The following is a 17,416-nucleotide window of genomic DNA, read 5'->3' as shown; positions in this document are numbered from 1 at the left end:
TATTATTTTCGTTTTTTTTTGATATCTGAAGCAGATGTTAGGGCTATATCTTGAGACCAGTGATGAGTGAAATAAAATGTTTCAGTGCTTTTCACCTGATCTAACAGCCTATAATGTACGACATGTTTGAATAGAAATAAAATAAAATAAAAATGTTTAACATAAATTTTTAGCTCTATTAATGATTCTACCGTATAGGCGCCGTTCACCGCGTAAACCCAATAAAAACCCGTCGGCGTATTCTAGAAGGAGAAGAAAGAAATCTCAGGAAAAAATCCAGTTTGTATTCATGAAAATTTCTATCTTTTTTAGGTATGTTTTCTGGAGAAATTCCAGAAAGCACCTCTAAGAAATCATTTTTTCTGCAGATTTTGCATGAGACAGAGCATGTCCCAATAGGTCCTAGAGCTACCAAAATTTGGAAAAGTTCCCCACCCTAGCTTCATCTGTATTCTGACTTTGACTTTTCGTAGAGCCTAAACGCTTTTTTGAGAGTACACACACAGTTCACAAAATTTCGAAGGGTAATTTAAAAAAAAATTAAGAAATTAAATAAGAGGTTTTCTTTCAAATTAAACCTCACTCGCAAACTCAAAAATCTCAATTAAGAGGATTTGTTTTTTCCACATGCTATAGTGCCAATATTTTATCGAAGCAGTCCTCCAAATTTGTGTTCCGATTAAGCAGGTATTATCTGAATTTTACTGAACGAAGAGATAGGAGAACTAAAAGTTATTTTTCCCATTTGAACATCATCAACTTGCAGCCGTTCTTTTCTTGAATAAAGACCTCCTATTTCTAGGCTATTGAACTGGAATTTTTAAAAAATTTTCAAAAACAGCCGAAAAAACTGCAATGAATGCGATGACGTTGGAATTTTTCTTCTGTTTTTTCGGATGATTTTGAAGCGATTGGTGTCAAATCATTGTGCGAGGAAGTTCGTACATCATCGTACGGGAATTCGCGTTCCTCTCTGGGGACGGCAGCTCGTGAATGTGCATTTGATGATCGCACCACATGAGACTCCACGCCATCCACACACTCACCTAATCCAATCCTCGTCATTCCGAAGCTAAGTCGGCATTGATTTTGGTCACTTGTACACTTACAATCCACTATTAGTCTTTTTTCTTCTTTGTTCCTTATCGGAGTGGGCGTAGTTTTTCCTTGCTTTCTCTTATACTAGTATATCCAAGACGCTAATGATAAAATAAAAAGAAGATAATTGCATTAGGAATGTAGGCCCTTGCTAAGCCAAATTGTACTTCCGGGGATTCATCTACCCGGAGTTTTCAGTGTTTCAGCTGTCAGCTGAACGCAAAGATAACTGCTGCGCTTCCCGCACGGAATTCACCAACTAACGACATTTCCGAAAAAAAAGAACAATTATTTGAGAAAAAAAACCATCAGTTTTTTTTATCTTTGGGGGAAAATGATTCTGATATCTTTCTTGTTTATCCCACAACATATCCCCAAATTTACTCATAAGAGTTTTTTTTTTAATTTTATTTATTATTTTTGTTGTTTTCATACCAATTTTGTAAAAACGCTCTAAATGTTTTTTGGGCGTAGCAGCCTCAGTTTCTTCAATAAAGCAGTTTCTAAAAGTCTTTTGAATGAAAATCTGTGAGAATTTTAAGAAACTGTATCGTTTTCCTTTCAAAGCTCCTTAGACAAAACTGATAAGAACTGAGACAAGTGAGATAAAGCGCACGGAAGTTCTACCCCAGTTTTGTCACGGCGTCAAATACAAAACACGGGATTTAATAAGGACCAGAGTCAGGAAAAAGCTTAGTAATTAAGTTATTTCTTGTTAGCATACAAAAATACTAAGAAATATCATTGAAGAATGATGTGCTAATTCAAAAACAATATTATTTTCAGGTATATCATCTGCACTAGTGTGATGCATGTAAATATCATTTTGAAAATACTGCTTGCAAGAAACTTTGGTGTCCTAAAATAGTATTGGCTTATACCAATATTTTTCATCTGAAAATCAATGAAGTCTGTTTCTTTCTTCGGGCGGATCAGAAATTCGAAGGACTGATTCGATAAAATATTTACACTGTATTATGTAGAAACCACACATTCTCTTAACTGAGATATTTGAGTTTGCGTGTGAGCTTTAACTGGAAGGATAGCCTCTTATTTAATTTTTTAATTTTTTAAAAAATAATCGGGCGGGTGTGGCGCAGTCGGTTAGATGTTCGTTGTAGCCTCACGGCTGACGGTTCGAAACCGCCCTAGTGGAAACCAAGCCTTTCACTCCTCCGGAATCAATAAATGGGCACCAAAATTGTCTGGGAGAGGAAAAAACACTAATTTGATCATCGACTGGCCCCTTCATGTTATTGTATAGGCCAAAACATACCTCAACATACCCTAACAATTCCAGCAAAATGAGTTGGCACATCCCAAGTGGATTGATATGCCGGTGACTTTATCATTTTTTGAATTTCTTTTTTCTTTATATTTTTCAAAATTTATTTCTGGGATTCATTCCTCTCACGTCTTCTTATTCGTAGAGACTGCAAAAATTTATGAAATGATCTACGTTGATATACACAGAGGCCAACTTTTGTTTTTGTTTTTTTTTGATTTCGTAGAAGGTGCGACTATGAATAATAATCCGCTTCAATTACGACTTTAAAAATTACAATTTACAAAACTCGTAGTTATTGTCTGCAGCTATTCTCAATAATTTTACAAATTCCCCTAAGTTCGCAGTCATTTAACGATTGTTCCTTTGATTGATTTCGTTGAGGATGCCAGAAAAGCAGGAAAAGAGGATCTTTCTTTTATAAAAAAATTGTTGAGTTCACAAAAACTTTACTCGGAAGACATGACAATTCTGGCAAAAACCATACCTGACTTACGTTGTTCTAATCGGTAACCATTTTCTACCATGTTTCATGTTGTTTGTGCCATTTATGACGATGTGGAAAGTAACAAATACGAAATGAGGAAATTTAATACAAAAATTTCCGTAGAAGTAAAATTAATTAAACTTTCGGTGGCAACCGACTTTTCTATTATTATTTCTAATTTTTCCTTTTTTAAAGGTTACTCAAATTGTATGTTGATCGTGTTGATGTTGAAAGAGGTACATTTGGTCTGTAATTATTTGTAGACATTTATTTGCTATCATTTTTTTAAAATCATACTCATTCTTCTATCTATCATGCTTATATCTTTTTTTATCATGCTTTGTGTTATATTGTCGTCCATTAATTTAAAAAATAATAATTTTTTAAATTAAAATTTTTTTAAATTTAAATAACACAATGTTACGATAACCTTACTATATGATACAATACGATAATACAATATTTTACAATATTTGCTGCTGGACGTAAGAATTTCTGCTGGACGTACATCATCACAGTTATCTCTGCTTCGCGCTGAGCGGTTGTAAAGTCAAACATAAGTAAATGCGCTTGCATATGTGTGTGCATAGAAATGCATAGTGAAACGGAGAAAAACCCTTTTTTTGGTTATAAGGAAAATTTAGGCCTCGAACAGATGTTGAATTTTTGCATCAATTGATCGTAGTGTTCGTTAGATTAATTTTCAAGTCATCGGCTTAGGTTACGGTAATGGCCTTTCCCTATCTCAACTTTCTTATTAATACGAGATATTTATGCATTCCGTTGTCATTTCACATCTAACATATCGCTTCCATAATGGAAGTCCTATTCCCAGTTTCGTTCACGTTGTCCGCAACAGAAGAGTTCTTCCTTACCTGAGGAGTAGTGAAATTTAAAAAAAAAGAGAAAAAAAGATTCAAATATGTTATTCCAGGTAGATCCTTGCATTATCGTCTTTGTTCAGAATTGAGGATAAAAATATTTTTGATAAAATAATAATAAACCGAAAAAAACCATTTATAAACAATTCCTATTTTTTTATTTATTCATTATTTTATTCCTTAGCAACATATGCACAACCGTTAGCCGTTGCACTAAAAACAACTCTTTTCGCTTCGCTGTTGGAGACACGACCTTTTAGGGCGGATAGTTCGAAAAGCTGTCACAAAATAAAGAATTGTGCCTTGGAGATATTTGAAGAAGGGAAAATTATGTAGCTCCAAATATGAGCTTGCCGCTGTTTTCAGCAGCGAAAAATCCAGGTAGCAAACTGCCTTCGATGGGAGTCGTTTTTTCTTACAAAGCTATGCTTTCGTACTTATACTTACAGAAAGTAAGAGATAGATAATAAGGAGGAAATATGAGAAAGAAGAGATCATAATACTTTCTTCAAATTAATCCTTGATTTTAGTTTCACGAGATTTGTCTGTTATTATGTATCAGACGGGCAGTGTGGATCTCAAACCGATTTAGATTTCGCAGAACCTTGGCAATCCTAGGTGTTATGTTCGGCCATTCATTCTTTTAGACTTTTTACGGATTAGTTGTTTCACGATTCGCAAGCCTCAAACATTTTTCATATTTTACTCCTTACTTACTTACTACTCTACTACTTGACGACTCAATTGGAGAAAGAGGAACCCAGCGCATCTCACCTCGCAATTATTATCCTCGACCTCTGCGTACATTTAGTCCAAAGCACCTCTATAAGAATAGTCGTGAAAGAACGGCACAAACAAAACGATTCATCTCAGTTGCATTCATTTGAAGTGACAGGCCACAGAAGGATACTTCTGGAAGATTTTTGAGATTAAAGAACACATCCAAGCAACATCCGGTCTTGAGAATTCACTTTTCCGACTCAATTTCACTCGCTAGGCGCTCTTCCTTATTTAATAAATGTAAACGCTAAATGTTAACAGAAAAAGAAATCACAATGAGAATCACATCATCCGTTAGCAGCAGTGCAAAAAATCTCAGATAACCCATGGTAAGCTCGGACCTAAAATCCACGTAAAGAGGTGGTCTGGAACTACCGTGGAGAACGATGTCCTGACCACACTTCGGATTAACTGCCCTACGTGCTTATTCGAGAGTACATCATATCACCGAGTCGAAAATCTAAAGATGTGCGTTTATACAATCGGATAAGCATGAACAGCAGCGATTGTTGAAAGATATTTGACTTCCATGCGAAAAAAGGGAGTTCCGCGCTGATTTCCGATAAAAACTTCCCATAGTGTATGGAAAATATTCGTATAATACTAATAGATGACTCACATAACTCATATAATATATATAATGCCAGAACATCAAGCGGTAAGGCTTTTCCTGGGTCTAGAACAAAAGTGCGTTTTTTTCTTTAAATAATATAATATCATAGTATTGTATTGTATTGTACTGTAATTATTCGGATATATCTCAACGCTGAAAAGCGATAATAAGGACACGTTGGGGAAAAAACGCACGTTCAGGAAATGACCACCAACTCAGTGGATTCCAGTTTTTCGGCTGTAGCTATAGAGGAGTGCATGTATTTCTAACTGAACTGAACTAATCGTTATCACTTGAATTTTGGCGATTTCCATTCGCATTTTCTGCTGAGCGTAATGTTCATTTGAAAAGGTATAATTTGGAAATAAAATAAATAGAATCGTTTTTGTTAATCGTTGTTAGTATACGGTAGCAGCAAAAGTGTAAGATTAAGCCTAGCACTGCTATAACTTAACCAGGAGTTACTAAAAATTCGGATTTCTAGCTTCGACTCAGAAATCGTCACTCGAACAAATTTTAGAAACATGCAATAGAAACAATCATTGAAATGCATTCTCTCGGTTTTGGGCACACACGCTGAGAATTTCTTCAATTCACTTGCTACAATATGTAGCTCACAGAGCAGTATTTCTGCAGAAAAGTCTGATTTGCGAGCTTCTTCGCCAAGAAAACGTGGAATTCAAAATTAAATTTTCCATTCACTCCAATAAAATGCTCGACAGTGATTTCATAGCGAAGGAAAAAGGAATGAGAAAAAAGAACCGCATCAGTGGATTTGTAAATTCAATTAGTTTAAGCAATGCCGAAAGTGTTTCGAAGCGCCTCCAGTCCTCGTTTTTTCTTTCTGTTCTATGCGATTTCGGCAGCGACGTTCGCTTCCTCTTAATGTCACCAGGCTCGTTAGTGATCGCTAGACACAACGTCTACTCTCTTCACTCCCACAGCCTATATCATTTATTGCTCATAAATTTCCGAAAGCTTAGAGATTTTTGCTTTTCCACTAGGTCACTAGTAGTAATATTCCTGGTAATAGAGCTTCCTTTTCAAGCATTCATGTGGTTACCTAAGTTCTGACTTCAAATTACCAAGGAAATAGACTAGTTACTTTTGAGTTAGTGCGAATCTCACGAATATATTCGGCCTGAAGAAATTGAAAGAAAACAACAATTCTGTTTTTTTTTTCACAGGTATGCGACCATGTCTGCATTCACGGTTCTGGTGAACCCGTTCATGAAGCTGTTGGTCGCTTATGTTGAGCGATATCTTACTCTAGCGGATTTAACTTTTGTCTATTTGAGGAAAAAATACGAACTTTCCTACGAAAATAGATCTTTTTTTGATGTGCTATGAGTAAAGGATAGAGGATAATTGCCGGCGTTAATCAATCCGCTTGGAATGAGCGACAACGCGTCGACATCAATTAGGAATCGTTGAAGTTTTTACGAACGCCTGTCTACCCTTTAGAATGACTCGAAATGTTTCAAATCAGTGTTTACATCCTCCCACACGAGTCCGGTGCTAATTTGTCGACCCGGAATGCTGAAAGCCCCGCTTGGCCCTAGGCTGTGGCCCCGTTAGTATAGTTTTGAATGCGTGAATTTTGTTGTTGCGTTTTGCGTTTTCGACTAAATTATGGTTCTCTGATGAAAGAAGAGATATTTAATTTTTGTTTTTTGCAATATTTTCACAATAAATCGGCGGTGTGAACTTTGCATTTCGAATGCTTGGCCTGAATGCGAAAGAGATTCTAGGAAAAAACAGTTTTCAAATGAGAATTTCAAAAAAAAACCTCTGTGTTGACATTAAGAAAAGGCCTAAATGAAGAACATGTTTTGGATGAACCTCAACGTAACTCAAATGGACTTGACCATTAATGCGCAACGCAAACTTTTGCAAAATATCCCATAATTTCACCCAGAGTGCACTATCTAACCATATTGAAAAAACAATTGTTCAATCATAATTTCCTTAACGTAGACTTGGACTTCCAGCTGGATTTGGTTGCAGTGTAGCCGAGAAAACTGGGCGCCATGTTTTTTCCGTTGTAGATTTCAACACCACTGACATGGCTTTTTAACCGCCGAATGCTGTCATCGCAAGAAAATTTCTTGCTTTTAGTCTCATCGCCTAATAACAAGTGCATGAGGATTGGATTGTTCCAGAAGTCTGGATATAAAAGAATTGAAATAGCTGCCTGATGCGAGAAAATCGGGAAGCATTTCCTCCGTGCTTTGGAAATACCAAGAAACCTCTGCGTCATCCTTGTAACCCAATGGAGAACTACTATGATCAGCTAATGAGTGGAAATCCTTCCTTAACTGGAAATATCAGCGATGTAACGGGAATTTCTTCTCTAACTAGAAATAAAAATAAAATGAAAAATGAAAATGAAGTAAAGGTTCGTATTCAAACTCCTCGGAAAATTTTGGATTTTTCTGAAGAGAGAATAACTTTTTGTTCTTTTTTTGCGGCTTTTCTATGGCAAATCGACAGTTCTCAATATGGTGACTCTATAGACAACACTACATAGATGCATAAACAAACAAAATAGATAAATATAATATATAAGCAAATAAAAAACATATGACGATGAAAAGTAGCGTTAGAATCAGTATTATCATAGTATCAGTATTATTATAGTATTATACTATTAGAGTGCTGGTATTATACTATATTTTTGTGTTATTCTTAGTCAAGGTGAAGAGGACTGGGGAAATTGTGAAAAGAAAAGAAAATCCCACCAAAAAAAGGAAACAAGGAATAATAATGAGTGATTATCGGCTAGAAACCTAATTTGTTTAAAGATGTTCTAAATCCATCTTGAATTGTTTTTATTTTTTCCATTCTGTGATGTCATTCATTTGTTTCCTTTCAATATGAATGAGGAAAGTTAGTCAATTTATTTTTTGAGGGACACTTGCACATTTCAAGAGCCAATGGGCCAATCTGGTCCGTTATGGAGTTTATATCCGCTTCTTGCCATCATAGCTTTGGTAAGAATTTTGGGAATTTTCCAAATCCAAGCCGCTCAGCCCAGTGTTTCAGTGTGAATTCTGTTGCGGTGTCGTACATTTGTTATTCTGCCTACCATTATATTTTCTGTGCCTTCCAATGATTAATGGTGTACTCGGACTTATGGCATCATTTCATGCGATTTTCTTACGATATCCGAATAGGTAAGGATTCACGAAGAGGCGTAGCTGAAACGATTTTTCTTTTCCGGAAATGTTGCCGTTGCAGGTGTGATTTCCACATGCAATTTATATGCTCGATTACATCATTTTTCTTCTTCTTCTCATCACTTATGGAAACCTACTGCCTGGGAGATTTCAATGGTTATTGTTCATTGATCTTAGTAGTAAGAAAATAATAACCATTTCACCAGAATCCAAGAATGCATTCAGAAATGACCACCAACACAAGAGATGGAATTTGTCATGGATTGAAATACCGTACAATATCTACTGTAGAATCATGTGCCGATTTTCTCGGCACCCTTCAAATGTCCTTCTTATCGAAAATTGGTTGGGAGTCAAAGGTACGTTACGTCAAAGGTACTCCGAAATTTTCGAATTCTACGTATTCTACTGTGCTTTTTCGACTTCCCCCAATATTATGTCAGCAGTAGATTTTTGATGATTTTTTAATATTCTGTTTGAGTTTCTACCTGTTCCGAGGATGTTTGAGAATAGAATAAGAAATTTCGTATTAAAACGATAGAGAATAAAAGGCGGCGTGCCACAAAAATGATATAGTACCGAAACCCCAGGGAAAAAATTAAGTTTCGGTTGTAGATTATGGGAACCGTAAAAAAAACGGTGTTCTTTCTCAGAAAATCAGTTGCAACGCGCCAACCTTGCGCACGCGCCGCACCCGCGTGCGAGCGGTCCGAAAACCAGTGAGCTGTACTCAGCAACCTATTCATGTGAAACCAATGGAAAGGCTGCCCAGAAACGAGTAGGTAACGCGTCTGATGTTCCTCGCAGAAGTTGACGTTTGCCGCTTCTGTTCATTTTACGATGATGAGAAGAATTTGGAGGTAAACGGAAGCACGCTCGTTTCATAATCTAGAACCCAAACTCTAAAGGAATTTTTTCGAATGGTATTGCCCCTGAAGGGGTTCGTTTTCCATTCATACATACCCACTGTTAGATTTTGCCATGCTACGAATATATGCTACGATGCAGCGCTATTCTCTGCAAAATAATCAAAAATAAAAATTACGACATGTGTCCTTGTTTCTGGGACAAGAAGAAAACTTGTATGAATGGTCAAGTATGCATTTATGGTACTAGGGATTAAAGTCATAACTGGAAAATAACACGAACGTTAATTTAAGCAAGTGAGATATTGTGGGAAAATAAAATTGGAAAACCCACCAGAAGACTAGGACTTCTGTCCAGAGAGGATGAGCGAGGAAAAATTGTTTTTTTCCCTGAGGTTTACCACGTAAATGTCGTGATACGCTACATTTCGTGGAATCCATTTTTAATATGTTTGTGGTCATTATCGCTCTGATGGTGCAAAACAGTTGCAAATTTAGAAATCACCCGTAAATCTTATTGTGATAACGTTAAACACAGCATAAGCACCAGCTACCCTTCATCGTTTCAGGACCGCGAATCGATTCGTTTCTTTATCACCGTCTCGCTTTCGGTACTCTCAGGAATACATCTATTCTGTACCACTGCACTAGCCTTGTACAGTGCGACAGAAATAAAGAGCGTATAGCTGGACTTATTTTATAAATTTTAGACATCTCAAAATTTAAATTATTTTTTTTAGAGTTCGACTTTATTCATATCATTACCAACTTGTAATCGGTGCACTGGTGACAATTACGGGTATATTTCACTTTAGGTGAGGAATGTTCTCGCAATGAAAAATAATGGAATTTTCGAGAAAATTGTTTAGGTTCTGTTGTACTTTCTTCTTTCTCGGATTACCGCTTGCCATTGGGGTTTACTCTATTATTCAAGGTATATTTGAAGATAGCGATAGTAGAATATTTTCTCTCTAATTTTCTTCTCTTTCAAGGGGTGGTCTCGTGGCGATCTCGATGCCATGGTTCTATTGTCCGAATGATGAACGTAACAGGAGCTGCACTGGCTTTGCTGTTGTTCGCTGCAACTGCGTTCGGAATATTTTGTTGGTTTCACAGGTGGGTCCTGCTGGTTTCGGATCATTGACCATTCCACAAGCGATTGGTTCCGATATTTATTTATTTATTTATTCAAACACCTGAAGGCGTGCCATAAAACAGAAAAAGAACAAGAGGGAACAGAGTTTACTAGAATTTAGCCTGAATTTTACACAACAAGGCTGGCCCTTTAAAGCATGAGGAGTGGTGGGTTGGCAGGTCATTCTCCTGCTACAGAGGGTGAGAAATCCTCACGCGAGATCCTTTTCCCAGACCCAGAACGCTACGGTAGATAAACGGATACCAGGGTTTGGGTGGCCAACTTAACCTCGAACGGAGGAATCCGTCAGGGACCCTGGGTGAACGGGTGGGGGGACCTCAAGCGCAAGCGATATTCGTCCCTTTCCTGTTATCGTAGCTGCCGTCGAATCGTAGCTCCGAATTTCCAGAGGTTTCCCTCCACAGACACTCACCAGACACTGCCACTGGTTACCGGATAACGAAGCGTATTGTTTACGTGTGATACACTTCTCACAACCGTACATCGAATGGCTACCACCGGAAACAGAACGAGAAATTGCCGTACTACAGGTAACCACGACATTAGAATACCTTTTTTAAAATTTTAAAATTTTCAAAATTTTATTGGTGAAGAATACGCCCACCAGAAGTATGTGAACACTGCGATTCTCCTCGGCTTTTCTCCTGGAAAGGAGGCTAGAAGTCTTGCTAGTTTTTTGTTTCAGTTTTTGATAGGTCGAAAATTCCTGCAGAGAGAAACTCGTCCAATTCTATCCGCTGTCCGAAATATTTACCTTTGAATAGTTCTCCTTAGGCAATTTTTGAAATTCAGACATTACGAGGCAATTAAGTTTCGTAATAGTAAGTATCTATGTAAATAAGATTTAAAAGCGATTTCTTCTTGTGATAAACGATAAGAAACAAGATTTGGACGAGTTTACGCATAATCACCACTCAGCCGCAGAAACACATTAAACGAAAGATCGTAGCGCTGAAAAAATATGAATCAAATCTTTTTTTTTACTGAATTAAAAAAAAATTCTATCGTAGACATTTATTTCAGATGATCGTATACATATTTCTCTTCGTTTTCTCACTGATGCAGTTTGCTTTCTCGATGAAATCGGCGTTCACAACGAAACTTATTGAACTTTATTATTAATTTTTTTTTAGTAAATATTCTATGTTCTGGATTATCTGAAAGGAGATAGTTTTGGATATCTGTACATAAATGTTTCAGTTGTTTGTTCTCAACCTCGAAATGTTGCATCTGAAGTATCTATAGTAGATCATTGGATTTATTATTATATTATTTATATACCATTCATTTCTATGAGATGTTACAACCTATTTTTTCTGGAAGAACAAATCTTGGCCGAAGAAACAGTTAAAGATTTCCGGATCCGAGAATTCTGTCATACTATGCAGACCAAGTGCATAGGCCAACACTAGAATTACAAGTAGGTCCGCATCCACTGCACGGTGCTCCCACTTCATAGATGTTCGCATCCACTACGTTACCGCTGAAATCACTGGTACAATACAATTCGTAAACAAATATTGGGTTTCTAGAAACTATTACGTACCCACCGCCATAAATGCATGACGTGAAATAAAAATCAGGACATTTTTCAATCGCACAACCAAGAAGAACGTTATTCCACCACGCCATCTGAAACATGATCAATGATAACTATAAGGTGTCTACTTCATTGTTGTGTTTTTTGAATTACTTTTGTACCTACCGTATCGCTTACCGTTTTTGCCCTAAAAACTCCATTCAAGACGACTATTTAAAAATGTCTTGAATAACTACTTCAGGAACATGTTAATAATCTTAGTAGATCTCAGATCCTAGCAGGTGAATGTAGGAAATGAGGGCAAATACGATGATCTACCGAAACAAAATCCTTTTTTACAACTGAAACGGTTCCGGATGTACGTTCCACAGCGAGCATTGAAAAGCAACTACGAATATTTTTATTTTTTTTAAAAGAGTAGAGCTGCTATGGTAGAGGTATGTCTAGCTTACACTATGCTGAGTTCAGATCTGGAACAAAAGCTCACAACAACTGATCGCCTAACCGAAAATGCAGAAAAAAAAATCACTGCGCTTATCGAAATCGCAACATTTGACGACATGAGGGAGCATACCTCTATTTTTCATCTCTTTTCAAAAGAGGGAGCCGGTACGACCGTAGCATAATCGTAAAAACTAACTAAACAGTGGTCTCGAACATTGATCGTAACCTTATGGGAGTTCACAATAAGTAGAAGGATGGCGTTGGCGTCTAAGGCCTGTGCCTCCTTGAAGAACTGTGCAGACCTTAATAAAGTGATTGATATCCTTTCTCCGTTGAACATTTCGAGAATATAACATATCTGGTCGGATTCCAAGATTGGCGAGCTCATTCCACCATTCTGTGACAGCCTCAAATTCATAAACTACGACAACGACATCTTCAAAATCGATAATAAAGATTAGTGAAAAGAAAGCGCTGGAATAAAATATTTTGAGTTATTTGAAGTGCCCACTTCGGCACTCCAAATAACTCAAAAAAAAATTTGCAACTTTTTTTGAGCGAGACATTATTAGATAGAGGGCGGCTAGTGATGATCACAATGAACAAACTGTTCGGATTTGATTACAAGTACGGATCAACGCTGCTCGAATGACGTTTATTGGAGAAGAACAGTCGCCTCTGCGTATTCGCGTAGCAGTATTCATCTTCCAAAGAAAAATACCAAGAATTTTAAACTTAAGGAGGAATATGCGAGTTTTCTATCCCGGCACTGGGTTTTCCTACGTGAAAACACTCTTTTCTCTAATAAAGTTTCACTGCTAATGTATATCACAACTGAAGATGAGTTCTAAATTGGAAAAATCAACCGCGTCCAATCTAATTGTTCCTAAATTTTCACCACCTCAGCAAAGAAATGACCGGGAGTTGAGAAATTTTTTTTTCCAAATGAGTGAATCTTCCTGCAGACTTCCGAAAGCTGAAGAACTTTGTTGTAAAAGCGCATTTTGCCCTTGACTGCTCGTATAAAAATAGAGAATTATGAGAAGTAAACACAAAAAAAATAATACGTTATTCATACATATTGAACAGCGCCCATGTAGTCGGTCCTAGACGTTCCTCTCATAATATGGATATTTTCCTTGAACAGAGAAACAGAACGTTTCTCGGCATTAAACTGTGATCCGCTGTCATCGCATCTCCTTGCATGTAATTGAGCGTACATTTCGGCCTTGCAATCGTATATCCGGAAAAATATTACATTAATAATACTGTGTATTTTGTACTCTGTAAAACTATATACAAACGAAATGAACTGTCATTAATCAGTTCCAGTAACATAAACGAGAAACGAAAGTGAGGAGTGGAAAACTATTGGAGCGAATTGACCGAAATTCCACAAAATAATCGGAAAATAGGCATTTTGCCCCTTCCAATTTTTAGATTTAAGAGTCACTGTAGTCATCTGACTCGAGTTGTTCTTCGAGTTAATCGAGCGGGCGCCAATAGCTTCTCCATTTTTCTTTTCTTTTTATCTTCTCTTCAATTTCTCCCTTCTTTCTCTTCCGATTGTAAGGTAAGAGCCGCCCCTTGGCTTCTTTTGCGACGGATATGAGGAGCATCGTATCTTCTTTTGAAGGTCTTTGTGATGAGATCTGACCAGTTGGTCCACGGTCTTCCTGTAGTGCGTTTAAAATCGTGCGGGACCCAACTGTCTACAGCACGGCCCATCGGATGTCAGTGAAACACACGTGCCTAGCCAACTTTATTTTTTTTTCTATGGCTAATGAGGCAACGTCTTTAATATTCTATCTCTGATGCAGGGTAGGGTTTTAAAACACCTCTTTCAGTGGAACCCTCTTATCACCCATGAACGTTCAATGAAGCTGACCATACTCTATTGCTTCTAATTTTACTCTTCTTCGAAGTGCCTAGGTTTCCAAATAATAGATCAAAGCACGAATGTCGTAAAAAAGAAGATCAGCACAGAGATGGGTGTTCTTGATATTTTTTTTACTACATCCTCTCTTCTTTTACACGCTTCCTAAGCTGCTCTCTTCCTACAGCGAAACTCGTGGTCAAATCATTTCTCATGTTCATTTTCCGACCTAGATATTCATAATTGGATCATTTTTACATGTTTGTTTCGTTGAGCATGAATGGGGCATCAAAGCACATTCACACCTCATAAAAATAGTCTTTTGCAAATTCAGCGAATTCGGTCAACACAACACATCCACTTGGGTGCATTCACATGTTGTCAGATTGTCAGAACGATATCGTCAGCGAAACGAAGTATGTTGCAGCTTTCGGACATCCACCATCAACTCCATATTCTCCCATTCCAACTTTTGCATTGCCTTCTCAATTAGTGACATTGAATATTTTGGGTGTGTATTGTGTGATAGTATTATATATTGTGTCACTGTGTCGAGCCCCTCTTTTCACGTAGATTATGGTGTTCCTGTAGAACGGTGGAATTTCGGTTAAAAAGTTATTGTATAGTGCATTTATATGTACCGAGAGGTACAGGTTGGTTGTCCAAGACTTTAATGACCGCTTCCACCTCAACTGAGTCAACGCCTTTTCTAGATTGATGGAAGTATGACTCACTGGTGTCCTGCACTTTCGCAACACTTCGATAGGTTTCGATACCGTGTGCATGTGATCAATCGTCGTGAATACTGCTGGAAAGTCTGCTTGCTTCCAGTGCTGTCCTCTATCTACATCTGTTCTTTCATATCTGTCAAGACGACACACTGTAAGCAGAGTGGGCGAAATTTGCCGATGTCCTGTCTTATACAGCAGCACTGCCTTCCTGGTCTTTCACTGCTTAGAAACCCTGAATTCTGACAGATGACGGGTGAAGATTCTTGCCAAGATGTTGATGAGGATTAGGGGAAAGTCCTACACACGTTAAGAATTTTTTTTTGCGGGTGATTCACGATAGGATAGTAGAATTGCTAGAATTCTCTTGAGCATGGATGAGCTACATAACTTGCACAGTTACACGGCGAAAGTGCGAAAGTTACCCAGAAATCGCAAAAAAGTGTTGCCGTCCAACTCTAACGTTATTCCTTGATTTGTCTTGAGCAACGGACCTGATTTAATAAAAGTACTGGCGAGAGTGGGGTTCGAACCCACGAGGACTTACGTCCATTGGAACTTAAGTCCAACGCCTTAACCACTCGGCCATCGCGCCACGTTAATTTTTGCCTTTATTACACATTTCTAGACAGATAATCGCTCAAAATTCGCCACATCATATGCTGACGCATAACTGCTGCAAATCCTACCTCACGCCTCAAAGCGGCACAGCGGTGGCCCTGGCCGTCGGGCAGCTATGGTGGCGAGACTTCGTCTCGGCAGGTTCAACCATGCCACAAAGGTGTCGGCTAGTAGCCCGGCCCTTGGGCCAAGGCTACAGGCTAGCTAAGTGAGAGGGTAGTACGACGATTCCGGTGCTAGGCTGCTAGCTTGCTAGTGCGACAAGCCGACCGAGGGCAACACCCCCGTCGCGTCATACTGCTAATGTCTACTATGTGTTCTTCAGAAGCTAGGGCGTACCCCAGAAGCGACGCGCATTGTCCTCGCCCGGGCAATGTGGCAAATATGCGAGGGTTACCGGCTAGAGGACGGAGCCGGCCAAAGAAGCTAGTCCGCCATCGCCAGCAACATCCAGTGCGCTTAGCAACATTTAACGTTGGGACGCTTACTGGAAGAAGTCGTGAATTGGCAGACAGTCTCAGAAAACGCCGTGTTGACATATGTTGTGTACAGGAGACTCACTGGAAGGGCTCCAAGTCAAGGGAATTAGGCGATGGCTACAAGCTCATCTACCACGGCATATCGAATCGCAATTGCGTTGGTATCATATTGAACGAGTCGTTTAGAAACAGCGTCACAGCGGTGGATCGACTATCGGATCGCTTTCTGGCTGTAAAAGTAGATACAGGAGAAGTGGAATTGCGAGTCGTCTCTGCTTATGCGCCACATATGGGCTGTAGTGAAGAAGAGGAGGCGTGCTTTTGGGAAGATCTGGAGCAGTACGTCCAATCCCTGGAAGGCGAAGAAGTACTTCTAATCGGAGGAGACTTCAACGGACATGTCGGTTCTCGGAAAGACGGATTCGAGGGTTGTCATGGTGGATACGGCTATGGAGCTCGTAACGACGACGGGTTGCGAATCCTGGAGTATGCTGTTGCAAGTGACTTGATCATTACTAACACGCAGTATCGGGAAAGAAAATCGCATTTGATCACGTACACCAGCGGCGGTCGCGAAACACAAATAGATTTCTGGATGTTACGCCGACGAGGTCGCCGACTTCTGCAGGATTCAAAAGTCATCCCCACAGACCATGTCGCTGCCCAACACCATCTGCTCGTTATGGATTTGAAAATCTCCCATCCAAGGAAGAGACATCCAAGGACTGAAACACAGCGCATCAAATGGTGGAATCTGAAGGATCGAAAGGAGGTATTTTTCGCATCCGTGGCTCCATCAACACTTCCCCACCCTACTCGTAGTGTGGAGGAAATGTGGTCGTCTACTTCCAGCGTTATACGCTTGACCGCGGAGAACACTCTGGGAAAGACGACTCTAGGTAAGCCCAAAGTGCAAAAGGCTACGTGGTTTTGGAACGAGGAAGTTCAGGCGGCAATTCGTGAGAAGAAGTCCAAGTATAAGCTCTGGTGGAGGACACGTCAGTTTGAAGATCGGGATGCTTACCTAGCGGCGAAGAGGGAGGCTAAGAAGGCAGTCTCCAAGGCGAAGTCGGACCGCTACAAGGCTGTGTACGACATGCTTGATACTAGAGAAGGCGAGCGGGCAGTGTATCGTTTAGTCAGAGCGCGACATCGCTCAACGTTGGATATGGAACACCCCAAGATCGTTAAGGGAGCTGATGGAGCCGTTCTGCGCCGCCCTGGTCAGATCCTGGAGAGGTGGCGAGAGTACTACAACCACTTTGTAACGAAGAGTTCTGTCATCCTCCGATCCCAACTGTTCCCAGCGTCGAGGGTCCTGTTCTACCAATCACTGCCGTCGAAGTCAGTGCTGCCCTCGCAAAAATGAAGTCGAACAAGGCA

General features: G+C 39.1%; 1 protein-coding gene across 2 annotated transcripts; it reads left to right on the top strand.

The window, feature by feature from the left end:
- Positions 1–8,080: 8,080 nt before the first annotated feature.
- On the top strand, positions 8,081–17,402 carry RB195_015669 (uncharacterized protein; the record flags this gene model as incomplete). Of its 2 annotated transcripts, XM_064206481.1 has the most annotated exons (8): positions 8,081–8,137; positions 8,190–8,320; positions 9,930–10,004; positions 10,059–10,123; positions 10,182–10,305; positions 10,734–10,875; positions 14,540–14,621; positions 15,880–17,402. In XM_064206481.1, the coding sequence occupies 8 exons, from the start codon at positions 8,081–8,083 to the stop codon at positions 17,400–17,402; spliced, it is 2,199 nt and encodes a 732-aa protein (XP_064062363.1). The 2 variants fall into 2 exon arrangements, with proteins under 2 accessions (XP_064062363.1, XP_064062362.1); XM_064206482.1 differs by lacking the exon at positions 9,930–10,004 and having other exon boundaries at positions 14,599–14,716.
- Positions 17,403–17,416: the final 14 nt, after the last annotated feature.

The sequence above is a fragment of the Necator americanus genome, chromosome V, assembly GCF_031761385.1.
Source record: "Necator americanus strain Aroian chromosome V, whole genome shotgun sequence".
In the NCBI taxonomy this organism is placed as follows: Eukaryota; Metazoa; Nematoda; class Chromadorea; order Rhabditida; family Ancylostomatidae; genus Necator; species Necator americanus.
Note: the sequence above shows the minus strand (reverse complement) of the source record. Positions and strands in the feature narration are given on the sequence as shown.